Source organism: Scyliorhinus canicula, chromosome 17 (assembly GCF_902713615.1).
Source record: "Scyliorhinus canicula chromosome 17, sScyCan1.1, whole genome shotgun sequence".
Lineage (NCBI taxonomy): Eukaryota > Metazoa > Chordata > Chondrichthyes > Carcharhiniformes > Scyliorhinidae > Scyliorhinus > Scyliorhinus canicula.
Window position 1 is genome coordinate 87,814,033 of NC_052162.1, and position 23,670 is coordinate 87,837,702.

The 23,670-nt window shown below is 41.3% G+C and overlaps 1 protein-coding gene across 2 annotated transcripts in view; it reads right to left on the reverse strand.

Moving 5' to 3' along the window:
* Positions 1-4,124: 4,124 nt before the first annotated feature.
* LOC119952492 (ribosomal protein S6 kinase alpha-6) overlaps positions 4,125-23,670 on the reverse strand; it is a 120,931-nt gene continuing 101,385 nt past the window's right edge. For both annotated transcript variants that reach the window (XM_038776302.1, XM_038776303.1), the window contains 7 exons: positions 16,977-17,066; positions 15,038-15,196; positions 12,980-13,141; positions 10,031-10,107; positions 7,013-7,130; positions 6,095-6,235; positions 4,125-5,275 (listed from right to left, as the gene is read on the reverse strand). In XM_038776302.1, coding sequence (XP_038632230.1) covers positions 5,150-5,275; positions 6,095-6,235; positions 7,013-7,130; positions 10,031-10,107; positions 12,980-13,141; positions 15,038-15,196; positions 16,977-17,066 — 873 coding nt within the window. In that variant the 3' untranslated portion in view covers positions 4,125-5,149. The remainder of the gene's footprint in view (positions 5,276-6,094; positions 6,236-7,012; positions 7,131-10,030; positions 10,108-12,979; positions 13,142-15,037; positions 15,197-16,976; positions 17,067-23,670) is intronic.

A 23,670-nucleotide genomic window follows, 5' to 3' on the forward strand; every position in this document is an offset into this window, starting at 1 on the left:
CCAGTGTCAAGTCAAGCCATTTGGTCTCAGAAATGCCACTGCCACTGCCACCTTTCAAAGGCAGACATGAACCAGACAATGGCAAGCTTATCCAATTGTGTAGTGTGCCTAGATGACCTCCCAGTGTACAGTAACACCTGGGAAACTCAGAGATTAACTGGACATCTTCCAGAAATTACAGTCAGCTGACCTTGTGGTCAATCTCGCAAAGAGCGAATTTGCTAAGGCTCAGGTGACCTACCTAGGACACATGGTGGGCTAAGGACAAGGACTGCCCAGTGCTATAAAGCTACAAGTAGTAAGACAATTCCCCATTACCACAACAAAACGGTGTATCATGATATTCTGTGGGCTACGTGCTTTCTACTGTAAGTTTGTCCCAAACTTCAGCACTGTAGGTGCCCTGCTGACAGGAAAAAAGCAAAGCTAGTATTGGTCATGATAATGCCAGACAGTTTTTGAAAAGTTGAAAAGTTGAAAGTAATTTCAATGCACGAAACAGTGCTAACAGCTCAAGACTTTAACCAAGCATTTAACTTAGCCATTGATGGGAGTGACATCAGGCTGGGGCTGTCCTTTTCCAGGAGGATGAATCAGGAATAGAGATACCAAATGGGTACTTCTCCAAGAAACTAAATAAACATCAGAATGATACATCAAGGTAGAAAAGGAAACTCTAGGTTTAATACACCTTAACACATATGGGATGTACATCCAAAATGGAAACAGAGCACACTCTATACTGATCACAACCCGTTAACCTTTGTGAAAAAAATTTAAAACTCAGAATGCATGGACATTCCAGTGGAATTTGTTTTTTCAACTACATCACCTAAAAATCATCCACATTGCAGAGAAATCCAGTGCGATTGGAGATTTCCTGCCTGGAGCTTGGAGGCTCAGTTAGAATTGAGGGGATAAAGGCTAAGAGAATGAATGGGAGTAAATGTGTTTGATTTTTTTCCCCCTCCCCATGATGAAATGAGATTTCATTCTTCATGAGAGGGAGTTATCACAACGAGAAGCTGTGATTGAGTAAGAACTACTTTTTCATGGGAATAGGCAGATAGGAGTTTTAAAAACTGGCTCTGTAAATCAGAATTAGGACGAGGAGAAATAAACAATCAGTTATCTGGAAACACTGCTGGAAGTGCAGAAAAGATCTCTCTCTCTCTGAATTTAAAAGCATGTCTTCAACAAAGCGCAGGAAAGAACAAGGTTAACTCCAGAATTCTATAGGAAAGCAATTAACTTCAAATGGTCACAAGGTTCAACAATATATGCCTCAAAGCAAAGGACTTAAAGCATTTATTTTTTTTAAACTGTTTATTGAACACTAACTTTGTTACTTCTGTTGTGTGCACCTGTGTGTGTCTTTATTATTTTTTCTTGGATTTAGTTGCTAATAAATGTACTCTTTCGTTGACTCAAGGAAACCTTGTTTGATTGGCCTCTTATTAACAAATACATTTGGATTGGAAAAGGTATTTACAGGGAAAAGGCATTTAAGAGAAAAATAAATGTTAAAACCTTTGTTGCGATAAACCAAGGGGGTGGAATAGAAAGGCAGCTAGTTCACTTGTCAACAGGTGCAATAGGTGATTAAGAAGGCGAATGGAGTTTTGTCCTTCATTGCTAGAGGCATGGAGTTTAAGAGGTTATGCTGCAACTGTATACAATGTTAGTGAGGTCACACATGGAGTATTGTGTTCAGTTTTGGTCTCCTTACCTGAGAAAGGACGTACTGGTGCTGGGGGGTGTGCAGAGGAGATTCACTAGGTTAATCCCAGAGTTGAGGGGGTTGGATTACGAGGAGAGGTTGAGTCGACTGGGACTGTACTCGTTGTAATTTAGAAGGATGCGTGGGGGGGGGGGGAATCTTATAGAAACATATAAAATTATGAAGGGAATAGATAGGATTGATGCGGGCGGTTGCTTCCACTGGCGGGTGAAAGCAGAACTAGGGGGCATAGCCTCAAAATAAGGGGTAGTTTAGGAGAAATTTCTTCACCCAAAGGGTTGTGAATCTATTGAATTCCCTGCAAGTTAAACAGTTGAGGCTCCTTCATTACATGTTTTCAAGATAAAGATACATAGTTTTTTGAAGAACAAAAGAATAAAGGGTTATGGTGTTCGGGCAGGAAATTAGAGCCAAGTCCACAAAAGATCAGCCATGATCTCGTTGAATGGCAGAGCAGGCCCAAGGAGACGGATGGCCTACTCCTGCTCTTAGTTTATCTGTCTTATGTCGATGTCTTGTCCTCCCCTGAACATCATAACCATCTTGTGACACTAAAAAAGATTATTATTACGGGAAGCCCATTCAGGACAGTTAAGTTTTAATTGTACAGATGCTGAGAAATGCTCAAAAAGGCTTGATCATCACATTCTCTTTTCAGTCTTACGATAGGACTGTTCTCTGGCAAGTTAGGATTCCTACTTGCAGAACTCGCATTATACTGTCTGCAAACACCAGTAATGGTAGCATGGTGGTTATCATAAATGCTTCACAGCTCCAGGGTCCCAGGTTCGGTTCCCGGCTGGGTCACTGTCTGTGCGGAGTCTGCACGTCCTCCCTGTGTCTGCGTGGGTTTCCTCCGGGAGCTCCGGTTTCCTCCCACAGTCCAAAGATGTGCGGGTTAGGTGGATTGGCCATGCTAAATTGCCCGTGGTGTCTTAAAAAGTAAGGTTAAAGGGGTGGGGTTGTTGGGTTACGGGTATAGGGTGGATACATGGGTTTGAGTAGGGTGATCATTGCTCGGCACAACATCGAGGGCCAAAGGGCCTGTTCTGTGCTGTACTGTTCTATGTTCTATGTTCTAATGGCCCAGAAATTTGTTTTGAGCAGTGAAGGAAAGGTTTGCACCAGTTCACCTCAAGTAGATGCACAGAGAATTTTAGCGGTTAGTCAGCAGAGATTTCTAGACTTGGGCATTTCGTTACTTTGTGCTCTGTAGGGGACCTGGGGCATCTGTGTGCAGAGCAAGCAGATGTCAACCTATTAACATGAAGATCCCTCACGGTCGCAAAGCAGGAGGTAAAAAGTAAGAATTCTAAATCACATTTAAATCATTGTACAGGTGGTGATATTCACATGGGATTAAAGGAAAGACATAAGATACCAAAACACAAAATGTATATAAAAAATTATTCTATATTTATTTGATAAATCCAACTTTCATTTTTATCCGAGGGAATGCAACTTCACGTTTGTAAATTTCATTTTTCAGAGAAGTTGCTCAGCGGTAATTATGACTTACTGCGCTGTTAAAAATTGAAGGTTACTCCTGACTGAACAAGGTTTAAGCTATTCCATTGGTCTTTAGTGCAAGAATAGTGAATACTAAGAATCAGACTCATTATAGCACAGGATCTGGCCATTTGGCCCATCAAGCTGACATCAGTTCTCTGAAGAGTAATCCAATCAGCCCCATTCGCTGCTCTATCCCCATAGCCCTACAAGTAAATTTTGCTAAAGTGCCCATCCAATTTACTTTTGAAATTACCGATATTCTCCAGTTCCACCACCCTCGAAGGCAGCAAGTTCCAGGTCACTACCGCCACTTGTTGCCTAAAACGTTCTTCCCTCACATCCCCCAAACAGCCCAAATTCAGAGTGCAGATTCCATCTGCAAAGACTGAAACAGCACCACCATGTGGAAGAGCAGAGTATCACAGGCAGCAGCTAGTGGATTTTGATGTTTAAATGCGCACATGCGGACGCCTAATGCTGCTGTCAGTTTTACCCAGTAATAATGACTACCACCAATCGTCTCGCTATTACCTGCACAATAAAATCTGGGCCAAATTCTGCATAAATACCTCCGCACAATTCACCAACATGATACATGAATTTAAGAAAATGGGCACATTATGAATAATTGCAATGATGTACCTCAGGGATATCTCGTTCACCTGACTTGCAGCAATTTTATAAACATAATCGGATTACGAAGAGACACATGTGAATTGCACCATTCAGTCAGCATATGTCAAAGGCTTTCTTTCACACACGAACAGCATGGTTTGTGATCAACACTGCAGCTGTGCAGGACTCTCATAGTTGGAAGAGAATATACAGTGAAAGCATTGTTCAAATGTCCTATATTTATTGTATTTTTCCCTTTGCTTAGGGCCAAGGTTCCAATTCAGCCCAATTACACAAATTGGTTAATTTTGTAAATATGACCATGACTAGAATATGGAACTAGTATTGCAGTTTTAGTCTGACCATGCAGACGACATCGGTAACTATCTTCAACTTCATAAACCACAGAAAACTGAAGAAATCAAAATGTTATTGTGGTGAACATGAAGATGTAGTACATCAACACTGCACAATACTAATGTTTCATTTGCCTCTTTAGAAATTACGTGAAGGGACTGCACGATCTTCTACCTTAGTGTGGTTAATGAACTTGCCCTAAATGTCAACATTTTCAAGGTTTCACTGTAAAATCTCAACAAAAAGTGAAATATTGCCAAATGTACCTTTTGGATAGTATTTATCTCATTACAAAAATGCAGAAATTCAAGTGCGTGTCTAGTAATTTCAGAACAAGTGGAAAACCAAATAAAGGACATTTGTTAAGGAGCAATATTAAGGCTGTTGGACAACTTAATACAATCCAGAAGTTATGTGCAATGACATTTTAATGACAATATATAAATTGACATCAAAATAAAATTTTATCTAAAAGTACTGTATTTCTTGAAAATGAAAGTAAATAAATAAAAAACAAAGTCTAATTAACCAATGCCTCAGAACAAGATCACATAAAAGCAAAATAGCTCTGAATGTGGCCACCAGCGACCAACCTCCTTACTTTGCTGATCCCGTTGCCACCTTGATTAGAATTATTATGCCCGTCTCAAAATTGCAATGATAAGATTCAACTTTCATGATGTAAACCGGTCTGTTATTTAGTGAGATGAATCAGCCTCTGTAACCTTTTTTATAATTGACAAAACATTATCATTCCATCTTCCAGTGAACCTAATCCTTCTGTCTCGATTTGGTAGCTTGATCTCCCAATACTCAAAGTAAAAAATAAGGAAAAGCAAAAACTCTTTAAGTTAGTGCAACCTCCAGAACTTGCTGTCATTCAAGTCAATTGAAAAAGTCATATGTTGTTGGTTCATACATTTTTCATAAGTCTGTTGAGGTAAGTTTTTTCATGACTCTGCGTTGGGCTAAACTTGAAGCTGCAACTGGCTCCAACACTGGACGAAGGGTCTTGTGGTTGAGGGCAGAATATGTAGCAGCCATGGCACCCTAAGGATAAGGACAGATCTTTATCAGGAAACACAAGACTGAAATATCATGTTCTTTATTTTAGATCATCAAAATTAAATAGTTTCTTTTCCTATATAATTTTGGAAATCAACATTTATATGAAGGTAAACTGGGACTGAAAAATAGGACTCTTCACTCTGATACATCAGTTCATTAATCATTGACTGTTTAATTGCTTATCAGAGATGCATTATACTTTTGGCTGTTGTTGATTTCCATAATTACAATAAAAACATGCAACTGCAACAAATCACATACAAAATCTGCAAACTTATTTCAGGGCGAGACTGGTTTCTTTTTGTCCTTTTTTTAAAACCAATAACTCTTGAATATGTTGCCTCAGTGATGGGGCGTAGTGCCACTAGAGTCATCTGTACTCCAGTCCCTCCACCTCATCTGCCTCTGTGGCTATTTCTGCCCTCTATCACTTGATGTAATACATCAATACATTAACAAGCAGGTTTACAATGAACACTTGCTGTGGCTCTCAACCACTTCTGTCATTATTGCACATAACCGTCACGAGACTGTACAATTTGAATTATGTAATAGTGATATTTTTGAAATTATAGTAAAATGTAGTTTTTGATAATTAGCAATACAAATGTCATTAACAAATTCCTGTTAACTTTAATTCCATTCAACCTTTGGAAACGCTATTAGAAGCAAGATTTTCCAAGAGGCAAGCAACAGCGAAAAGCACTTTTAGAACTCGAAACATACAAGGGCTATGCAAGTTTTCATGGCCAGTTGAAACGCAACAGGCCAAGAGTCAATTAACCCTGTGATAATACCTACTTTTACCAGATGAGGTGTATCCTGTCGGTTTAGTTGGAAATGTGGTAGCTGATCCCGGCAAGCAATCCAGGGATGTTTGAGCACCTGCTCAGCTGTGAATCTTTGATGGGGATCGACATGAAGCATATTGGATAATAAATCCTGGATTTCAGAATTGAAGGAAAGCATTTAAAATCACTCTTTAAAGCCAAACAACATTAACTATTTGAAGAATAATTGCAGATTAATTATGGGCATGGCTACTGTATGGAGTTAAAGACTTTTTAAACTCAGAGTATTAGTTTAATTCTGGTTCAAGCCGGGGACGTCTTTCTCTGATGGGGTGTAAACAAAGACCTGATATAGGTCTTCACTTGGGAAGTTAATATTGAGAACTTGACGGGAAAACCAGGGAGATCTTTACCCGCTATCCAATTCTGGATTTAAAACGTCCTTCAGCCTGAATATACTGGCCCACTCAACACAACAAGAAAAGTTTCCCCGCCTTTAACCTGGGTCTCATTAACTTGTGTCAGCAACACATAATTGTCGATAATAATCAAACAATTTCACTCAGAACCAAGGCAAAAGTCGGTACTCCTTCTGCTGAAGCACAATGTGAATTTTGCTGTTGGACTGAATGGTACAAGCGTCAAGTTGGCGGGATGGTGCTTCTGGGTACAAAAAGGAAAGTTATTTCTGCCTCAACACTATTAATGCTCAGCGTGCCTCGACTTGGATATCAACTTAAACTCAAGATCAAAACTCACTCAAGAACTGCAGTTTTTGGACTATGCTCGTTGCAGTGGTCAATAATTCCACCATCACTGGATTATATTTGTCTCACCTTTATTTTTAAAATGTTATGTTATACTTGCCAGTAAAACTTTGGTAACTTAAATATTGCCACAATTGTACTGGCACATAAGTATACTTTACCTTAGCTGCATCCGAGACTGTATCCCAGTTGCCTCCACTCAATGAGAATTTACCACTTCCTATTCGTAACAAAATTTCTTCTGCAGTATCATTTGGTCCATTGGCAAAAGGAGTATAACTAGTGCAAATGAAAAAATGAATCAGCGATTTAGCAGAAACTCGTGCCCATTTTTCCCAATTTCCTTGTGACAACACTGAATATGGTTCTATGGATGCCGGTTGCCCTGCTTTCATCAGTAGCCTTGTGGCACATGAAAGCCTAGTGCAGCCTATGTGTGCGGCATCACAGCCGGACCTACCTTGACCTCATCTCACTCAACACCCACAACATGCACTTTATCAGCAGCAGGAAGCTCAGCTAATTATTTCCTCCCCAGACTGTGGCCAACTCTCGCACTCTGACGGTCATAGCAACTTCCAGAGCGGGAGTCGAAGTGTGTTCCTCGATGTGGCTCATTTGTACGCCATGGCCCAGCCATTAAGAGAAGCAAAGTCATTTTATTTTCTTCAATAAAGCTGGAACACCAATCAAGAGCACTAATAAAGCACATCTTTGTTTGAGTGGAGGGGGGGGGGGGGGGGGGGGGGGGGAGTAAGGAGGGCTGTCATGCAACAAAGTGTTCATGGTTATATTGATATCATGTCTTTTCAACAATATAAAGTCAGCTGGAAAGTAACTTCGAGTACTCTTATTCCTTCTAAAAGGCACCTGTAATTGCTGTCATCTGCCCTATGACTGAATGTTATCAAGACTCAATAGCACTTGTGATGGAGATCATGCTCGCCACAGAATTCGGTTTAGAATAAGGACAAGTATAAGCAGCAGAAATTAATACATCAAGTATTTTAATTCAAAGTGGGATAAAAGGTCTTTTAAAAATCACCATGTGCTGCAAGAAACTTTAGCTGACCCCAAGGATCATTAAGCCATTCCAGACAAATGTGGGATGAGAAAGACTGACAGTCCATAAATTCTTTAAAGTGCCTTCTTGCAATTATAACCAAAAACTAGACCCTGGGAAGAATATTCTAAGATAGAAAAACAAAAATTCCTTCCTTAGCTATATAACTTTTGACACTGAAGATACCATGTTTCGGAATATTGTCTATCTGATCATTTATAAGAAACTTGACGCATTGAAAATAGATAGAAGTAGAAAGATCTCTTAAACAACTCCCTGCCCAACCATATATCTTAGACACCTGACATTCAAACAGACACTGAGATCATTAAAGCACATAATTGTTGATAAGACAACCCTGACCATCTGGCTATAGGAAATTAGCCACCATTAAGTGATAAGATAACAGAAAACCCTTGACTAAATAGGAGATTTTATGTATAAAAAGAGGGATATTTTGGCAGAACTGGTATCTCACTCTGCCCTGCTGGACTGGGTGAAAGTCTGTTCCACAGCTTGCCTCGTTCAACAAAGACCATCACAGTTTTTGTAAGTATATTTCTAGTAAACTTCTTAGAAATATTAGAAATTATGAGAAACTTGAGGAATTTCCATGTTTAGATACATCATTCTCTTAGAGAAGTTAGTTTATTAGCAGATAGCAAAGGACTGTTAACTGTTTTATATCCTTAACAGATAACCAAAAATATTAATCAATTTATATTTTTAACTTTGGAATTCTGTATGTATCAATTGAGAGTGCTTTATAATAAAAATGCTATTAGAAATTAAACTGTGTGGACTTACTCTCAATAAGTTTTAGATCCTGGACACTCATTTAGGAAGTCTTAAATGACAAGGACCCACAACTGACAGATTTTGTTATGAGCGACGCATCTGAACTTCTTCCACGAGAAAGTAACTGAAATCTTGTTTGGCTGTTTGAGACACAGAAAGACACCATCCCCTAGTGAGAGCTATTCTGGGTCTCAGGAGAGAAACAGATTTCCCTCTTTTGGTGGCTTGACTAAAATTATAAGTTTATAAGATAGTGTTTTCGGATCCGGTGTACCTAAGCCCATCACACACTTTTAAACCAACCAGGAACTTGTCCACCAGCTGTGTTTAAGAACGATTAATCAGTGCAAGATGTTCAATCCTTTAAGCTTAGTTTTACAACTTGTAAAGTTTGAAATAATTGTTTTGTGCAAATAAAACATCCTCATCAGTTACTTTGCATGATAAAGTATAGTAATTAGTACTGAATGAATCCATAATTCAGTTTAAAGAGATTCAAGACCAGAAACTGGCAGCCTTTCTTCCACACCATGCACTAAGTTCAATTTAATTCACCAAACAAAACTGACATAACAGACACAATTAGGCTAGAAATTAGGCTATTTGTAAATGAACGCAACGCATTTATACAGTATTCTTTCACTATTTTAGTGTAGATAATAACCCATTTAAAATAAACAATCCACTGAATCATTTTAAGTAGATAAGCTTGCTCTTAAATAGTAAACATCATGCACACATATTAACTATTTGTTTAGTAATATTGGCAATAGTAATTTCCAACCTATTGATACCCACATGTCTCTACAAGATTGCCTACTGAACCAAACATAAAAACGTTCACCCACTGGCCAGGATGAGTTTATATTTAAAGAGTAATGAGAGGATAATTTACTGAAGTAACAGGCTCCTCTGCTTATTGAAACAATGATTAAAACTCAACCCAGGATGCAAAGGCAGTGGAAAAAATGTCACTTTTCAGAAAAGTAACAGTGCACAATAGCTATAATAAAAGCAAAATATTGTGGATGCTGGAAATCAGAAATAAAAACAGGAAATGCTGGATAAACTCAGCAGATCTGGCAGCATCTGCGGAGAGAGAAACAGAGTTAACGTTTTGAATCCATATGACTCTTCTACAGAACAAGAAAAGTAGAAATGTAATGAATTATACAGTGGGAGAGGTGGATGGAGGAGCTGAGGCAAAATAGAACAGGTTGGGGAAAAGGGTGACAATTCCCATAGCAGACGAGACTGGGAAATTTATCCTCAAGCAATGTAACACAAGTGGAATCTTGGTGAGTTTAGCTGTACTTACCCAGCCAGCATAGTATATAGGAGCACTCCAAGGCTCCAGATATCACATGCAGCATCATAACCCTGTCGCATAAGAACCTGAAAAGCAACAAAAAGGTGCACTTTCAACAAATTTCAGTCACAAGAATAGCCAGCCTGATTACAAAATTGTCTGATTTGTTATATGTTTGTTTGAAAAAGCTTTGATCATATAGCATCACAGTTTTGTTTTCAAAGCGGTGGAAGTGTTCAACACTGTTTATATCTGGTTTAGGGGCTGGTTTAGCTCACAAGGGGCTCACCAGGGGCTGGTTTAGCTCACAAGGCTAAATCGCTGGCTTTTAAAGCAGACCAAGCAGGCCAGCAGCACAGTTCAATTCCCGTACCAGCCTCCCCGGACAGGCGCCGGAATGTGGCGACTAGGGGCTTTTCACAGTACCTTCATTGAAGCCTACTCGTGACAATAAGCGATTTTCATTTCATATCTTCTAATATCTCATTATGTTTCCTTCTCATCTCTAGTGAATATCACTTTTGCCATTTAACTGTCTCCTCTCCACCGAGCACTTCACAGGACATTCCATTCCTTCCCTTGCGCTGAGCCATTGTGCTTCTTTCTGCCCTTTCTCCAACTCTAGTCTGTTTAAAACGCCCTTCATTCATAATATCTTTCAGTTGTGAGGAAGGTTCGAGACTCAAAACATCGCCTCTTCTCTCTGTAAAACTTCAGCCTGACTGGAGCACACCCAATGTTTATGCTTTGTATTGTCAAGCCTCACTCACGGGCAACAACAATTAAACTGGTGCAGATAATCTTGGCCATACTTTGCTTCAGTCAATGCTGCGTTATCAGTGGGTTTCTGATGAGACATTAAGTCAAAGTTCTGTTTGTGACTGTCCAGCCAGATGTGTAAAAAAAGAATCCCGTGAATGGGAGCCCTCAATCAACACCAGCAAAATAGATCAACTGTCTGTCATCACATTGTTGAGCCTGGAACATTGTTAGGGGATGGGATTTCGCTGTTCTCTACCAGACGGTGGCTGCATTTTAGTATAGAGCACTTTGGGACATCAGGAATATGTGATATTGGGACATGTAAATCAATTTTATTTTCATTAACTTTCATGTTTAACAAGGTGCTTGTGCAAACAGTCATTGGGACTTTGATTTAGAATTTTTCCCAAAGGTGGCAGTATGCTTCCAAACACCTAAACTCTTAAAATTTAAACTGGGCAAATGAGAAAGTAAGAAACAGAAGATAGAACAGAGTTTTTTGGTCTTGATAAAAGGCACATTCAATACCGCAAGACACACTGAAATTCTTTACACGGGAGGAGATAGTTTTGAAGTATAGTCACTGTTGTAATGTAGGAAAGTCAGCAGGTAATTTGCATGATGTCTTATAAATAACAAGGAGATAATAGCAATGAGCCAATTCTTGCTGAAGGGATGCATTTCACGATGTGCCCAACTAGCTCAACCTTTTCCTACAATCCTCAGCTCAAATGTAATCTTCGTCATATCTTGCTGGAGATGCAAGCTGATAACATAACATCTGGGACTTTTAATGAACAACAGATTCAGCAGAGTAATTTCTTAACCCAAGAGATTTAAGTACAGTAACAAGTCTTACAACACCAATCCAACAGGTTTGTTTTGAATCACTAGCCTTTGGAATGCAGCTCCTTCATCGGGTCATCACTCACCTGATGAAGGAGCTGCACACCGAAAGCTAATGATTCAAAACAAACCTGTTGGACTTTAACCTGGTGTTGTAAGACTGTGCCAACCCCAATCCAATGCCTGCATCTCCACATCAAGAGATTTAAGGGTTGAGAAAGAAACAAAAGGAATCACAGAGAAGGAGGATGAGTTAGTCAAATCACTATTCAAATCGGGGAAATTGAGAGGAGAGCTGGAAAGGAAGAAAGAAAAAGCATTTAAAATTTGAAATAAAAATCTCTTAACAATTCACGACCTGAAGGAACAAGAATCAACAGATTAAATTGTTCATTTTGTCAGTAGGGCAGATTCATTAGCATTGCATTAACTATTATATGATTAAAAAGAAAATCAAGCTGCTAATTATTAGTCCTAAATTTCTGCAGTAGGTTTGAAACTGGAAATTAATGGACAAATCCAGCAAAGTAACTGGAAGGCTAAGGGTGAGATATGCTTGTGAGACACTGGGGTAGAATGATATACATCCTCCAACTTCTGGAGATACACACCTCAGCCCCAGGCCAATTTGGACGCATGTTATAATTGCTCTATTATTTTTCCAGGAAGATTTGGTCCAATGTATTTGATCACTTGGGCTGGGGAATGTTGGTCAGAACACAGAGACTTCCCCTAGTCATCGTCAACAACTGACAATGGGATCTTTTACATACACTTGAGGGAGCAGATGGCTACTCGGGCTATTACCTCATCTGAGAAACAGCACTCCCAATGGTGCAGTACAGCCCTCAATTCAAGTACTATCTTAGACTGGGTGCTGGACAAGTTGCTGGAGTGAGACTTCAACCTGAAAATTTCAACTGAGACACGAGTTTTATCACTTAATAAGTGTAGCTGGGCAACATTACCACAGCTCAGGCAGCACATGGTCCATGAGCAGCAGTTTGCGGCCTGTGGAATAAATTTATATTTGCTATAGGTTAGTTCCCATTTTGCGGAGTTCAAGTAAACCGCAGTTCAAGGGAAACCAGTAGACCAGTCAGCACCTGAGCTACTTGATCATTTTAACTCTCACTAGATTTTTTTTGTTCTATTCTTATACCCGTTTTATTCCATTCGGTGCTGTTAGGTAATGAAGCAGTTCCACACTTTAAACAGCGAGTTGAAGGTTATGACAACTAATTAGTTATTTTATTAACTTATCCCAGGTGAAGTGACTGGCTTCTCTTAGCAGTTTATTAATGAATCGTTTATTTTATGTGCAACAGGCAAGGAGGGTTGTTGGCCTACCTCAGGAGCCACGAAGTTGGCTGTGTAACACGGGGTCATAAGCAGGCCATTCTCACCACGCAGCTGTTTAGCGAAGCCAAAGTCACATATCCGGATAGATTCAGGGTCGCCAGATTCATCCATATACAAAATATTACTTGGTTTTAAATCTCTATGCACAACCTTATTGTAAAAACAAACCACATAAATTATTCACAGTTCATCTGGGACATTGAAAGAGTGTTTATGTTAAAGAAACATTACCAAAAGTTGCAGCAAGTTTTATAGAGAGGGAATCTCTCGAGGAATTTCTGCAGTCGGAACAGAAAATGCTTGCATTTTTTAACAAGTGTATGGCCGCTTCATGCTGATTCCCTTATTTCCCATTTCTTTATTTTTGCTGTTATCATTTTGATTCATGGATGCTTAATGGACAAATATCTTTAAGGTAAGCAGGGGAATTGAGGAACTCAAAAGTTACAACATAGTACACTGTGCTAGCTTTGGACAGCTGACCTCAGACTTTTCTATATCTGAGAGATCGGTGGAACTTGGTTCGATTGGTTGGCAGGTGGCCACATTCTGCCCGGTAACAGGCAGTCATTGGGTCCTGCCTGAGTGGGATGATTTGCAGAGAGCCAGGGGAAAGACAGTTGGAGACCTAGACAAAGGAAAGACCTGCTCGCTCTTTCTCCCTTGTTTTTCTCCAGAAAAGCTGTACAGCTGCCTATTTATGAAACTTCAGAGACCACAATTATAGAATTCCTATAGTGCAGAAGGAGGCCATTCGGCCCATTGACCGAGCACCCGACCAAGACCCACTCCCCCACCCTATCTCTGTAACCTCATAACCCCACCTAACCTTTTGGATACTATGGATAATTTAGCTTGACTAATCTTTGGACTGTGGGAGGAAACTGGAGCAGACCCGGGGAGAACATCCAAACTCCACACGGTCACCCAAGGTTGGAATCGAACCCAGGTCCCTGGTACTGTGATGCTGCAGTTCGAACGACTCTGCCACCACGCTACCCTGTAGAATTAATGTACAGCTGTAGAATGAATCTACAGTGAAAATCATTGCGGACTAGAAACAGAAATTATGAACTGAAAGCTTGGATTGAAGAAAGGTGTGCAAGAAACAACCATTTGAAACAAAGACCTTATTTTTCTACTTTATCTATTATTTAACACCCATCTTCTCCTCTCTGTGTATGTCTGTTTTGTGTGTTTGCAGATGGAAGGTGAGATGAGTTTATGTTGAGGGGGGAGGGTTAGGAATTAGATCATAGGTAACCTATTGTATTTGCTGCATTTTAAATTATAGCTCGTGTTAATAATAAACTTGTGTTTGAATTCATTAGTAGGCAGCTAAGGGTCAAATACTTCAGGTGTTTTACGAAGAAATATTTAATAATTTCAATTGTGTAGCAACTTCGGGCCAAGTGGGGCTGGAATTGAAAAGGTCACAAATTCATTGACTAAATATGAATTTTAGAACAAATTAAATAAAGTGCACATCTTTGAAATGTTCCAACTTGAAATGAATAAATAGGCACAAAAACGTGCACACTCCTCAAAACACAGTAGTAACACAAGGTCCAAATTCAGCTTACTTAATATGAAATCGATAAACATGCTCTAGCTTTCAATTGTTGAGCAACAAGGGAATCAAAGAATATAGGGATAGGGCACAAAAGTGGAGCTGAAGCAGAAGTTCAACCACTGAGTTATACAGCAGGCTCAAGAGTTTGCATACCTCATCTCCCCTCCTAGCTGTTCCACTTTCTTTCTAAAGGTCAGTTGTGCAATATGAAAAGAATTTCAGCGAGGTTCCTTTATAGGTTCACCACTACCTTCTCAAGGGGTGAGCAACAAATGCTGGCCTTGCATTTAAAGAATTAAAAGAAAAAACATGGTGCCATATTCAAGTTGTTCAAGACAAAGAATCAGAAGATGTGTTATCTTCATCTGCAGATGTTCATTTTTAATAATCTAACTAAAAGTTAAAACAGAATTATGCCACACATGTATCGAGGCTCTGAAGAATTATGATCTGCTGCAAACTTAACAACTTACCCCTTGGCAGTGAAGATATTCTACTGTTTTTGTTATTGTGAACAACACAGCACTGGCTTCCCGTTCAGAGAAGTACTTCTGCCGAAGGAGCCTATCGAGCAGCTCACCCCCTTTCAATAGCTCGGTGACAAGGTACACATATCGGCCATCATCATAAACCTGTGCATGCAAAACAGCCAACAACGAACTTAACTTCTTTGCAACTTCTTTGCAACAAGGTCCTTCCCAAAGAAACTTTTAAATTTCAGAAGTATATGTACAACATTTTTTGACACAAAATATCATTCAATCCCACTGTAGTTACAACTTGTGTGCGACAGAGTTATGCCATTTTTGGGAAAAGCTAGGTGTGCATTTTTTAAAATAATTAAAAACAATCAAAATTAATTTATAATCAAATATTTATGCAGTTGCATATACAGACAAACAATTCATTTGCACACACAATCATAAGCACAGGTTTATCCAGTCAGAAACATTCGGAGTCCAGCAGCGCCCTACCCCTTCCCAGAGTCCAGCAGCTTATCACCCACCACACACATTCTTGCAACCTGTTTTCCATACTCAACAGAGTCTAGCGGACATCTCCACCCTGCCATGGCACCCATTTCAGAGCCCAAATTTCACTGATTTTGAAGAAAGTTTCTCTTCGCATTTTGTTCAACATCTGGGACAGTTACAGCTCAAAATTAGCTTCAGGGCTTACATAGTTCTTTGTAGTACACCTTAAATGCCAATGCCCAAGTGTGGGAAAGAGACGGCGGTGGGAGTCACTTATTTCAAGAACTATCAAAATCAAACAATGTCACACTAACGGTTATAACTGCACTCATTGTGCAAGGGCATGGATTGGATTCTACTCCGAATACATAGAATCATCATAGGTCATAGGAAAATGAATCCCAAATTTTACTTGCTACAATTTAACAGGAATTTCCTTTATCGACCTGTACAGGCTTGTGAAGGAAGAGTCATATTGCTACTGTTAAAAGCAGTCCAAAAGTAACAGTTTTGGGCTGTGGTCAAAATGTTGAGTGGAACAGTAACTTGGGGGTGGACGGACAGAGCATTGATACTACCTTGTTTATGGCTCCAATACAGGGCACAAAGTGTTAATTAAACAAGATCAAGGGCGGTATGAGTTGGTGCAGAGATTAAACCTTAAGAGAATGACAATGCTCCCACCTGCAGTCCCTACATTCACAACAAGCATTCAGGACAGGACCTTCGAAAACAGACACAAGATGTGGATTTGCATTGGATCAACATAAACGAGGCACTGCAGCTGTTAGAGATTTGCATCAACTGTTTAATCTGGCTATTTGAGTCACTTTCGTTTTAACTACAAACACTCAGTTATTATTTTAATTCCGGTATGTATTGCCCATGCCTATTTGCCCTGACTGGGTGGAGGGTCTGCTCATTGAGCCACTCTGGTCCTTGAAGTGAAGTTGCCTCCACAACGGTGTTAAGTATATAGGTAGGGAGTGACCCAGCAACAATGATGGAACAGCAATATTCAAGTCAAGATGGCTTGTGACTTGAAGGAGAACATGGAGAAGACATGGTGGTAAAGATCCGTGCATCAGTGAAGATGTCTGATCATGAAGTGTCAAAGGTTTTCCAACTTTGCTATGACAAGCTCTCAGTAAATAATAACACTTTGCCAGAATGTGCAATTCTAAAATACAACTTTAAAGGAATATATTTCACTACATTGCAAACATATTTTATTGGTACACAACAAATAACAGGCCAGTAAGTCAACTGTTACAGTATAATTAAACAAAGAGAAACAAGCAGATTGCCTTGGATTCTTTGAACCCTGGTAAATAGATAACTTGAATGTAAAAGAAACACCTGGAACAGGTGTGCTGCTGAATTAACCTCCAAAAATATTGCAAATTATAAAAGCAATTAGAATTAAAAATGAGCTTACATCTTTCAAAGTAATGACGTTTGGATGCTGCCCATAGCGCATCAGTATCTCAATCTCCTCTGAAGGGTCTCGTTTGCTCTTATCAATTATCTGTAAATTTAAGACAATTTAATTATCAAAGACAGGCTGATGGATATTTCAGTTAACCATAAAAGCAATCCCCAATGTCTCCAAACAGTTTCTGTTCACTGACTTACACAATTTTGCATGCTTACTGCCCTCATGTGTTGATGCTGGATAAATGCAACAACACACCACAAAACAACTTGTACATTTAGCATATTTTTTTAAAATCACAACATTATATTGAGCTAAAGGAGGAGAAAATCTGAAGAATGACCAGAAGCCTACTCAAAGGTGATGGCACCAACATATGAAGAGTAGGCAAGAGGTTCTGTTTGGAGACTAAAGAGCTAAACTAAAGATCAGGAACTGAATGATAATAAATCTCTTAATTATTACTACGTCCAAGATTGCAAAAAACTGCAGACTGTGGTGAACTCAGCCCAACGCATCCCACAAACTTGCCACCCCCACATTGATACTGTGTACACCTCTCGCTGCCTCAGGAAGGCAGACAGCATTATCAGAGGCCCCTCCCACCCAGGCATTGCCTTCTTCCAGACCCTACCATCAGGCAGAAGGTACAGAAGTCTGAAGACTCGCACATCCAGACATAGGAACAGCTTCTTCCCCACAAGACTCCTCAACGATTCCCCCCTCAGACTGATCTGTTCCCTGTAAGAACACTATTCACAACGCCCTATCTTGCTTTATTTGGCTCTTGTTGTGCACTGTAACCAAACACTGATTTGTCGATGTACCATTTGTCAATGTCCCCTGTTGATTATTCTTGTGTCTACTACGTATGTACTGTGTACGTTCCTCGGCCGCAGAAAAATACTTTTCACTGTACTTCGTACATGTGATAACAAATCAAATCAAATCAGAGTCATTTGCAAACTGGTGTAGGGATAAGCAGCTTAGTTGGGGGGGGGGGGGGGGGGGGGAGTTCAACAGGTTTAAGGAGGCTGACGTAGTGTTGTGGGAAACAGAGGTTCCATTTCACGAGACACTGGCACTAGCACAAGGACAGGAAGAATCCGTATCATTGAGTCGGGCTCCACCTGGACCAGGTTTGGACTAGGTTCAACGAAACAAATTAATTGGACTGACATAAGGACTTTAAACGAATGAATGGGGAAGCAGGGAATAAATTAAAGATGGAAAAGGTAACAAAATCAGTGTGAAAACATTTGTCATGTGAGAGTACCTTTAAGAAATGGGTGCTTAAGAAATGTACCTTTAAGATGTCAGAGTGTGGGTGGAGCTGGGCTGTGTCCGCTTTTTACTTTCATTTTAGGTTGTTTGCTGTAGGGTATGTTTTAGTTTTGTTTTCAGTGTTGGAGCTGAAGTCAGACCAAGCAGGCGTACTGCTGTTCTCTCTGCCATCAAAAGACTATTTCTTGATCATTTGGTGAATTCAGAATTATACATGTTCTCAGTAGTGAATGTAAACCTAATGTGCTTCTTTCTGTTAAAAGGTGTTTCTTTTGACTTCTGGATGTTGTTTGGGAAGTTATTAAGCATTACTTAGTGTTTTAATCTTTGGGGGTTGTATTTGAATTAATGGTTGCTAAGAAGTTCACTGTATATTTTAAAAAGGTTAACTTGAGTTTATAGAATAAACATTATTTTGCTTTAAAAAATACTTTTCCATTTCTGCTGTACCACTCCTGTAGAGTGGGCCGTGTGCTCCCCATATCACAATCTATTAAAAGTTGTGGGTCAGGTGAACTCCATGATACACTTTGGGGTTCGCTAAACCCTGGCCCATAACAAATTTAAAAGGAAAGCGAACAAAGTAGCAGTCAGAAATGGTTCATTCGCATCACAGGTCAGGGGAAATCAACATGGTGAGAGTAATTAAACCAGGAGAGAAATTGAAAACATGAGTAAAATAATAAAGCACAAGGACAAGGTAAGGAGTGTGGTCCAAATAAACAATATTTTAAGGAACTACGTAGAAGTAGCCATTACTGCAATATTGCTGCAAGATAGTCAGGACTGAGACTTAAATATATCAGGTTATGAGAGCTACAGGAACGATAGAGATAGAATGGTAGTGGTGGGGCAGTGGTCAAAAGTTACACAAGGTGTCTGAAAGGTAGTGAATTTAGCATGTGTGTGTTTAGGACATTTTCTTCAGCTATATGTCCAAGGACCAACAATGGTTGGGGGGGGGGGGGGGGGGGGGGGGGGGGGGGATGCCATATTAGATTTAGTAATGAGCCAGATTTAGTTAGCAGTCCAATGTTGCGTGAACGTTTATCTAGTAGCGATCATAATATAATCAAGTTCAGCATAATGTTTGAAAGGGAAACAGAGGATGTAGTTAGCACAAAATCTGTCACAGATGCTCAACATCCTTCAAAGATACAAAGGACTTCAGAAATCATATCTCTCATAACTATATTAAATGAGCAGATAGTCAATTTCGTAGCACAATTGAATTGAGTGGAATGGTCTGATTGCTTGATCTTTTTGACAAATACTTTAAATGGCTGCCCAAACTACAATTGGTAGAGACAATCCTTACCATTCTGCCCGTCGATGAATACAGTTTTAATATTACATTTGGAAAGGGCAGAAAGCCATCAAAATAAACATGAACTGCCCCAATCCCCCGTTTGTATTTTAAGCACAGACTACAAGAGATGCAAATCGCTCTTTGTCTGCATTAGAGAGGAAAGATGAAGATTTGTAGCTGGATGCATCAAGGCAGAATTCAAGTGATCGGAACATTCTTACAGCAGACCAAGATTCCTAACTATACGTTAGTGCCTTCTACATAAATTAACAGGCAGAAAAATCTTCTACAAGGCAGAAACTGGACTAAAAGATTTTGATCAAACCATCAGCACAATGCATAATTTCCTTGCTTAAAAATATCTGCAGCTCAGGAACACTGCTGCAGACATCAGCTACCAAATTCCAAAGTTTCCAAATTGATTATTCCACATTATTCTAAAAGTGACTACTCTTCAAAAGTACTTCATTAGACGTAAAGCATTTTGGGATGCCCTGAAGTCATGAATGATATGAATGTGAGTCTTCCTTCCTTCCTGACTCCAAGTGCTGTAATTTACTTTAACAGGAAATCACAAGAGATCTACACTCAGGAAGCATGAGGAATGCAATGCATGGTCAACGAAAGATTGCAGACCCATTTAAAATGGAGCTGTACTTTGCAGCAAAACAATTTTTTTTTAAAAACGGAATTGGGTACAATTTACATAAAACTATTAAATTATCATCTCTGAATTCATTACAATCTATAAAAGTTGAGGGTGAAACGAAAATCACAAACATGTTAAGGCTAGAATGTGTATTTCAAATTCATTACAATCTATAAAGGTTTTTTAAAATAAATTTAGCGTACCCAATTAATTTTTTTTCCAATTAAGGGGCAATTTATCGTGTTCAATCCACCTATCCTGCACATCTTTGGGTTGTGGGGGCGAAACCCACGCAAACACGGGGAGAATGTGCAAACTCCACACGAACAGTGACCCAGAGCCCGGATCGAACCTGGGACCTCGGCGCAGTGAGGCAGCAGGGCTAACCCACTGCTCCACCGTGCTGCCCTCAATCTATAAAAGTTGAGGGTGAAATGAAAATCACAAACATGTTAAGGATAGAATGTCAATTTCAAAGGTCATCTTTAAGGCTGCCTGCTGCAATGCCGCAAGAGAAGGAGAGCCCTTGAATGTATTTGTTTGATGTCTGGCCCGAGATAGAAATGTTCTACATCTTACGGTAAAAGGTTCAGGCCTTGCAGGTATTATGTGTAGTATATTTAGTTATTACTTTACAAACTCCGAGTCTACAAAAGTAGCTCTGTTTTACCTCCTCGCTCAAAATCCTAAGTTCCCAATTATTCGCATTCTGACACACTCGTATTTTTGCATCAATTTCTACAATCCATTTTCTGAATACACGTACTCAATTTAGTTTCTAATCTTCATCCACAAAATAATGGGCACCATTTAATTTAAAAGTTTTGAAGTGTGGTAGCGAGCAGGAACTGCTGCGAGCTCCTCGACAGTTGACCCGGATCGGCCTGGCCATCACCGGCATCAAACTTTAATTGGCCCACTTAGCGAGGCCCCACAGACTTCACGCCATGAATGACTGGCCCTCCGGGAGCATGGTCGCCAGTCCCCTGCTAACGAAGGGGAGAAGCACTTAAATCAATCCTGCCGAGTTAATCCCACACAGCACGCAGTCCTGTCACCAAGAAGACTGGCTCCAAGATTCGGGGATGCCGACCTGGCCAGCCTGCTGGACACAATGGAAGAAGTGGCAGCAGGATACACTGCTCCCCAAGGGGCTCGGCTGGTCAGTCAATGCCAGAGAGGTGAACAACCACCAGTCCCCACCCAGAGGACCGGTCACGTGAGTTGTACATGCCATGATGTTGATCCTGTCCCCCACAGAGCACGCCTTTCTCCCTCAGGACCTCCATCCTATGGCACCACCCTACCAGGCATGGTTTTCTCCCCCCCCTCCATGCCTCCCAAGAGAACACCATGGAGGACAGCTCAGAGGATGCCACCATAATAGTCCCGGCACAGCCATCATCCCCATCCTCCTCCAGTGCAGAAACATACCTCGGTGGGCAAAAGTAGTGAACAGCTTCTGGGGCACATTCTGGTGAGCACCACACAATGCATGTCAGATGGAGGCAGGAACATCCAGGCGAGATAACAGTCAGAGACCTGCTGAACCCCAAGACACCACTGGGCCCAGTCAGTGGCTGAGCATTTGGATCAGGTTTATCTGGAGCTGATGCAGTTGATAGGGAGCAGCCAAGAGATTCAGAGGGGGATGTCAGCGACAGTCGAGCAGGTCCACAGCCGACTGGAGGAGTCCCAAAGGTTGAGGACACAGGAGATAGCACTGGCAATACATGGCACTAAGACCAACATTGCCAGGGTGACAAACTCAGTGGAGAGCCTGGAACACCATGAATGGTGGTGTCCAAGGCATTGCCCAGTCAGTGGCGAAAATGGCCGAGTGCCTCAACAGCATGTCCCAGTCACTGGGGAACGCGTCTCTGACACAGGTAGACACTGGCGAGGCACTAAAGACCTAGTCACAGAAGGGCATCAACGCCATTGGTCAGCCGTCAGGGCTGGCAGAGCCAGATGACACAACGGCATCGGAGCACAGTCCAGCTGCCCCTCCGTCCCAAGGAAATCTCCAGGGCCCTATCACCACCAACCGTGAAGGGGAGGGGGAGGGATGAGATCTGGGATCTGACCTGCAGCCTCCCTATGGGATGGGGATGGCAGCCACCAGAACCCCACACCCCACCCCGACAACCACACGTCTTGGAATCAATATCCAGAACAAGGTGGCGAGTGGGCAGGGTCCCTATGGCGCCAGGGGCATCAACAGCCATGGGGCGCAGTAAGCAGCTGGCTGCCTCCATCGCTGATATTCATCCTGCAGAAACACAGACATAGTGGCAGAACGCAAAGCACTAAGCAAATAGAGGATCACTGAGTGGGCACTATTTTACAACAACTTTGCACCTGAAACATGTGGTTGGCTCTGCTGCCTCACAGTGCCAGGGACTCGGGTTCAATTCTGGCCTTGGGTGACTGTGTGGAGTTTGTACTCTGTGCCTGCAAGGTTTTCCAGGGGTTGTTTCGGTTTCCTCCCACAACTCAAAGATGTGCAGGTTAGGAAGATTGGCCACGAGAAGAAAAAAAAATGCCCCTTACGTTAGGTGAGGTTATGGGGTTATGGTAGGGGAGTGAGCCTAGGAAGAGTGCTTTTTTCAGAAGGCTGGTGACTTGATGGGTCGGATGGTCTCCTTCTGCACCTAGGGATTCCATTTTATGGTTCCACGTAAAGCCTCTGTCATGTTATTCCGCAATGTGGGCCGACCTCTGTCCTTGTCTCTTTCCCTTCCCCCACCAGGCACAGTGGTCCTGGTTGTACTTTCCTGCCAATCCCCTAATGCAAACCACATGCAGGCAATGGGCACAAAGCAGACTGACCATGACATAGTGAGGAGCACCAATGCTCAGCTCACAGCGGGTTATCATCACCTCCTGCCCTTGACATGGGCCCACTGACATTGCCAACACAGGACCACAGGAGTGATGTAATAGACCTTGGAAGGGTGGAACAGGGTGATGGGGTCGAGAGAACTTCATGGTTGCACTTCTGGGCTGTTGGTTGGGATATGCTGCACAAGTCCCCACTTAAGCCTTAGAATGATCCAGAGGCATAAATTGTTAGGACTTGAAGGCCACAGGGATGTGGATCCTCCTCCTCCACGTAATGCAATGTCCTAGAGGACATAGTACAGGTGTAGCACTGTCCCCTTGTTGAGGCGGCACCTCATGTGGCATACACTGCCAGTTTGAAGGACCAGCGACGCCTGTACACCTTGGCCGTCGCCAGCCTCTGGGTCCCTCCCTGAGGGGCGGCCGGGTCCTCAAGAGTATGGGACGGGGCTCTGCACATGGGCCGCCACCTTGAGTCTCTGTCGGCGCTGCCGCCACCACCTTCTCCGGCGTCTGGCAGCCTGCAGCACCATGAGAGCAGCTTCTGTGAGGTCCAAGATATCATCCATCCTATGTATTATCAATAAGGAATTGACAAGGGTGACAGACAG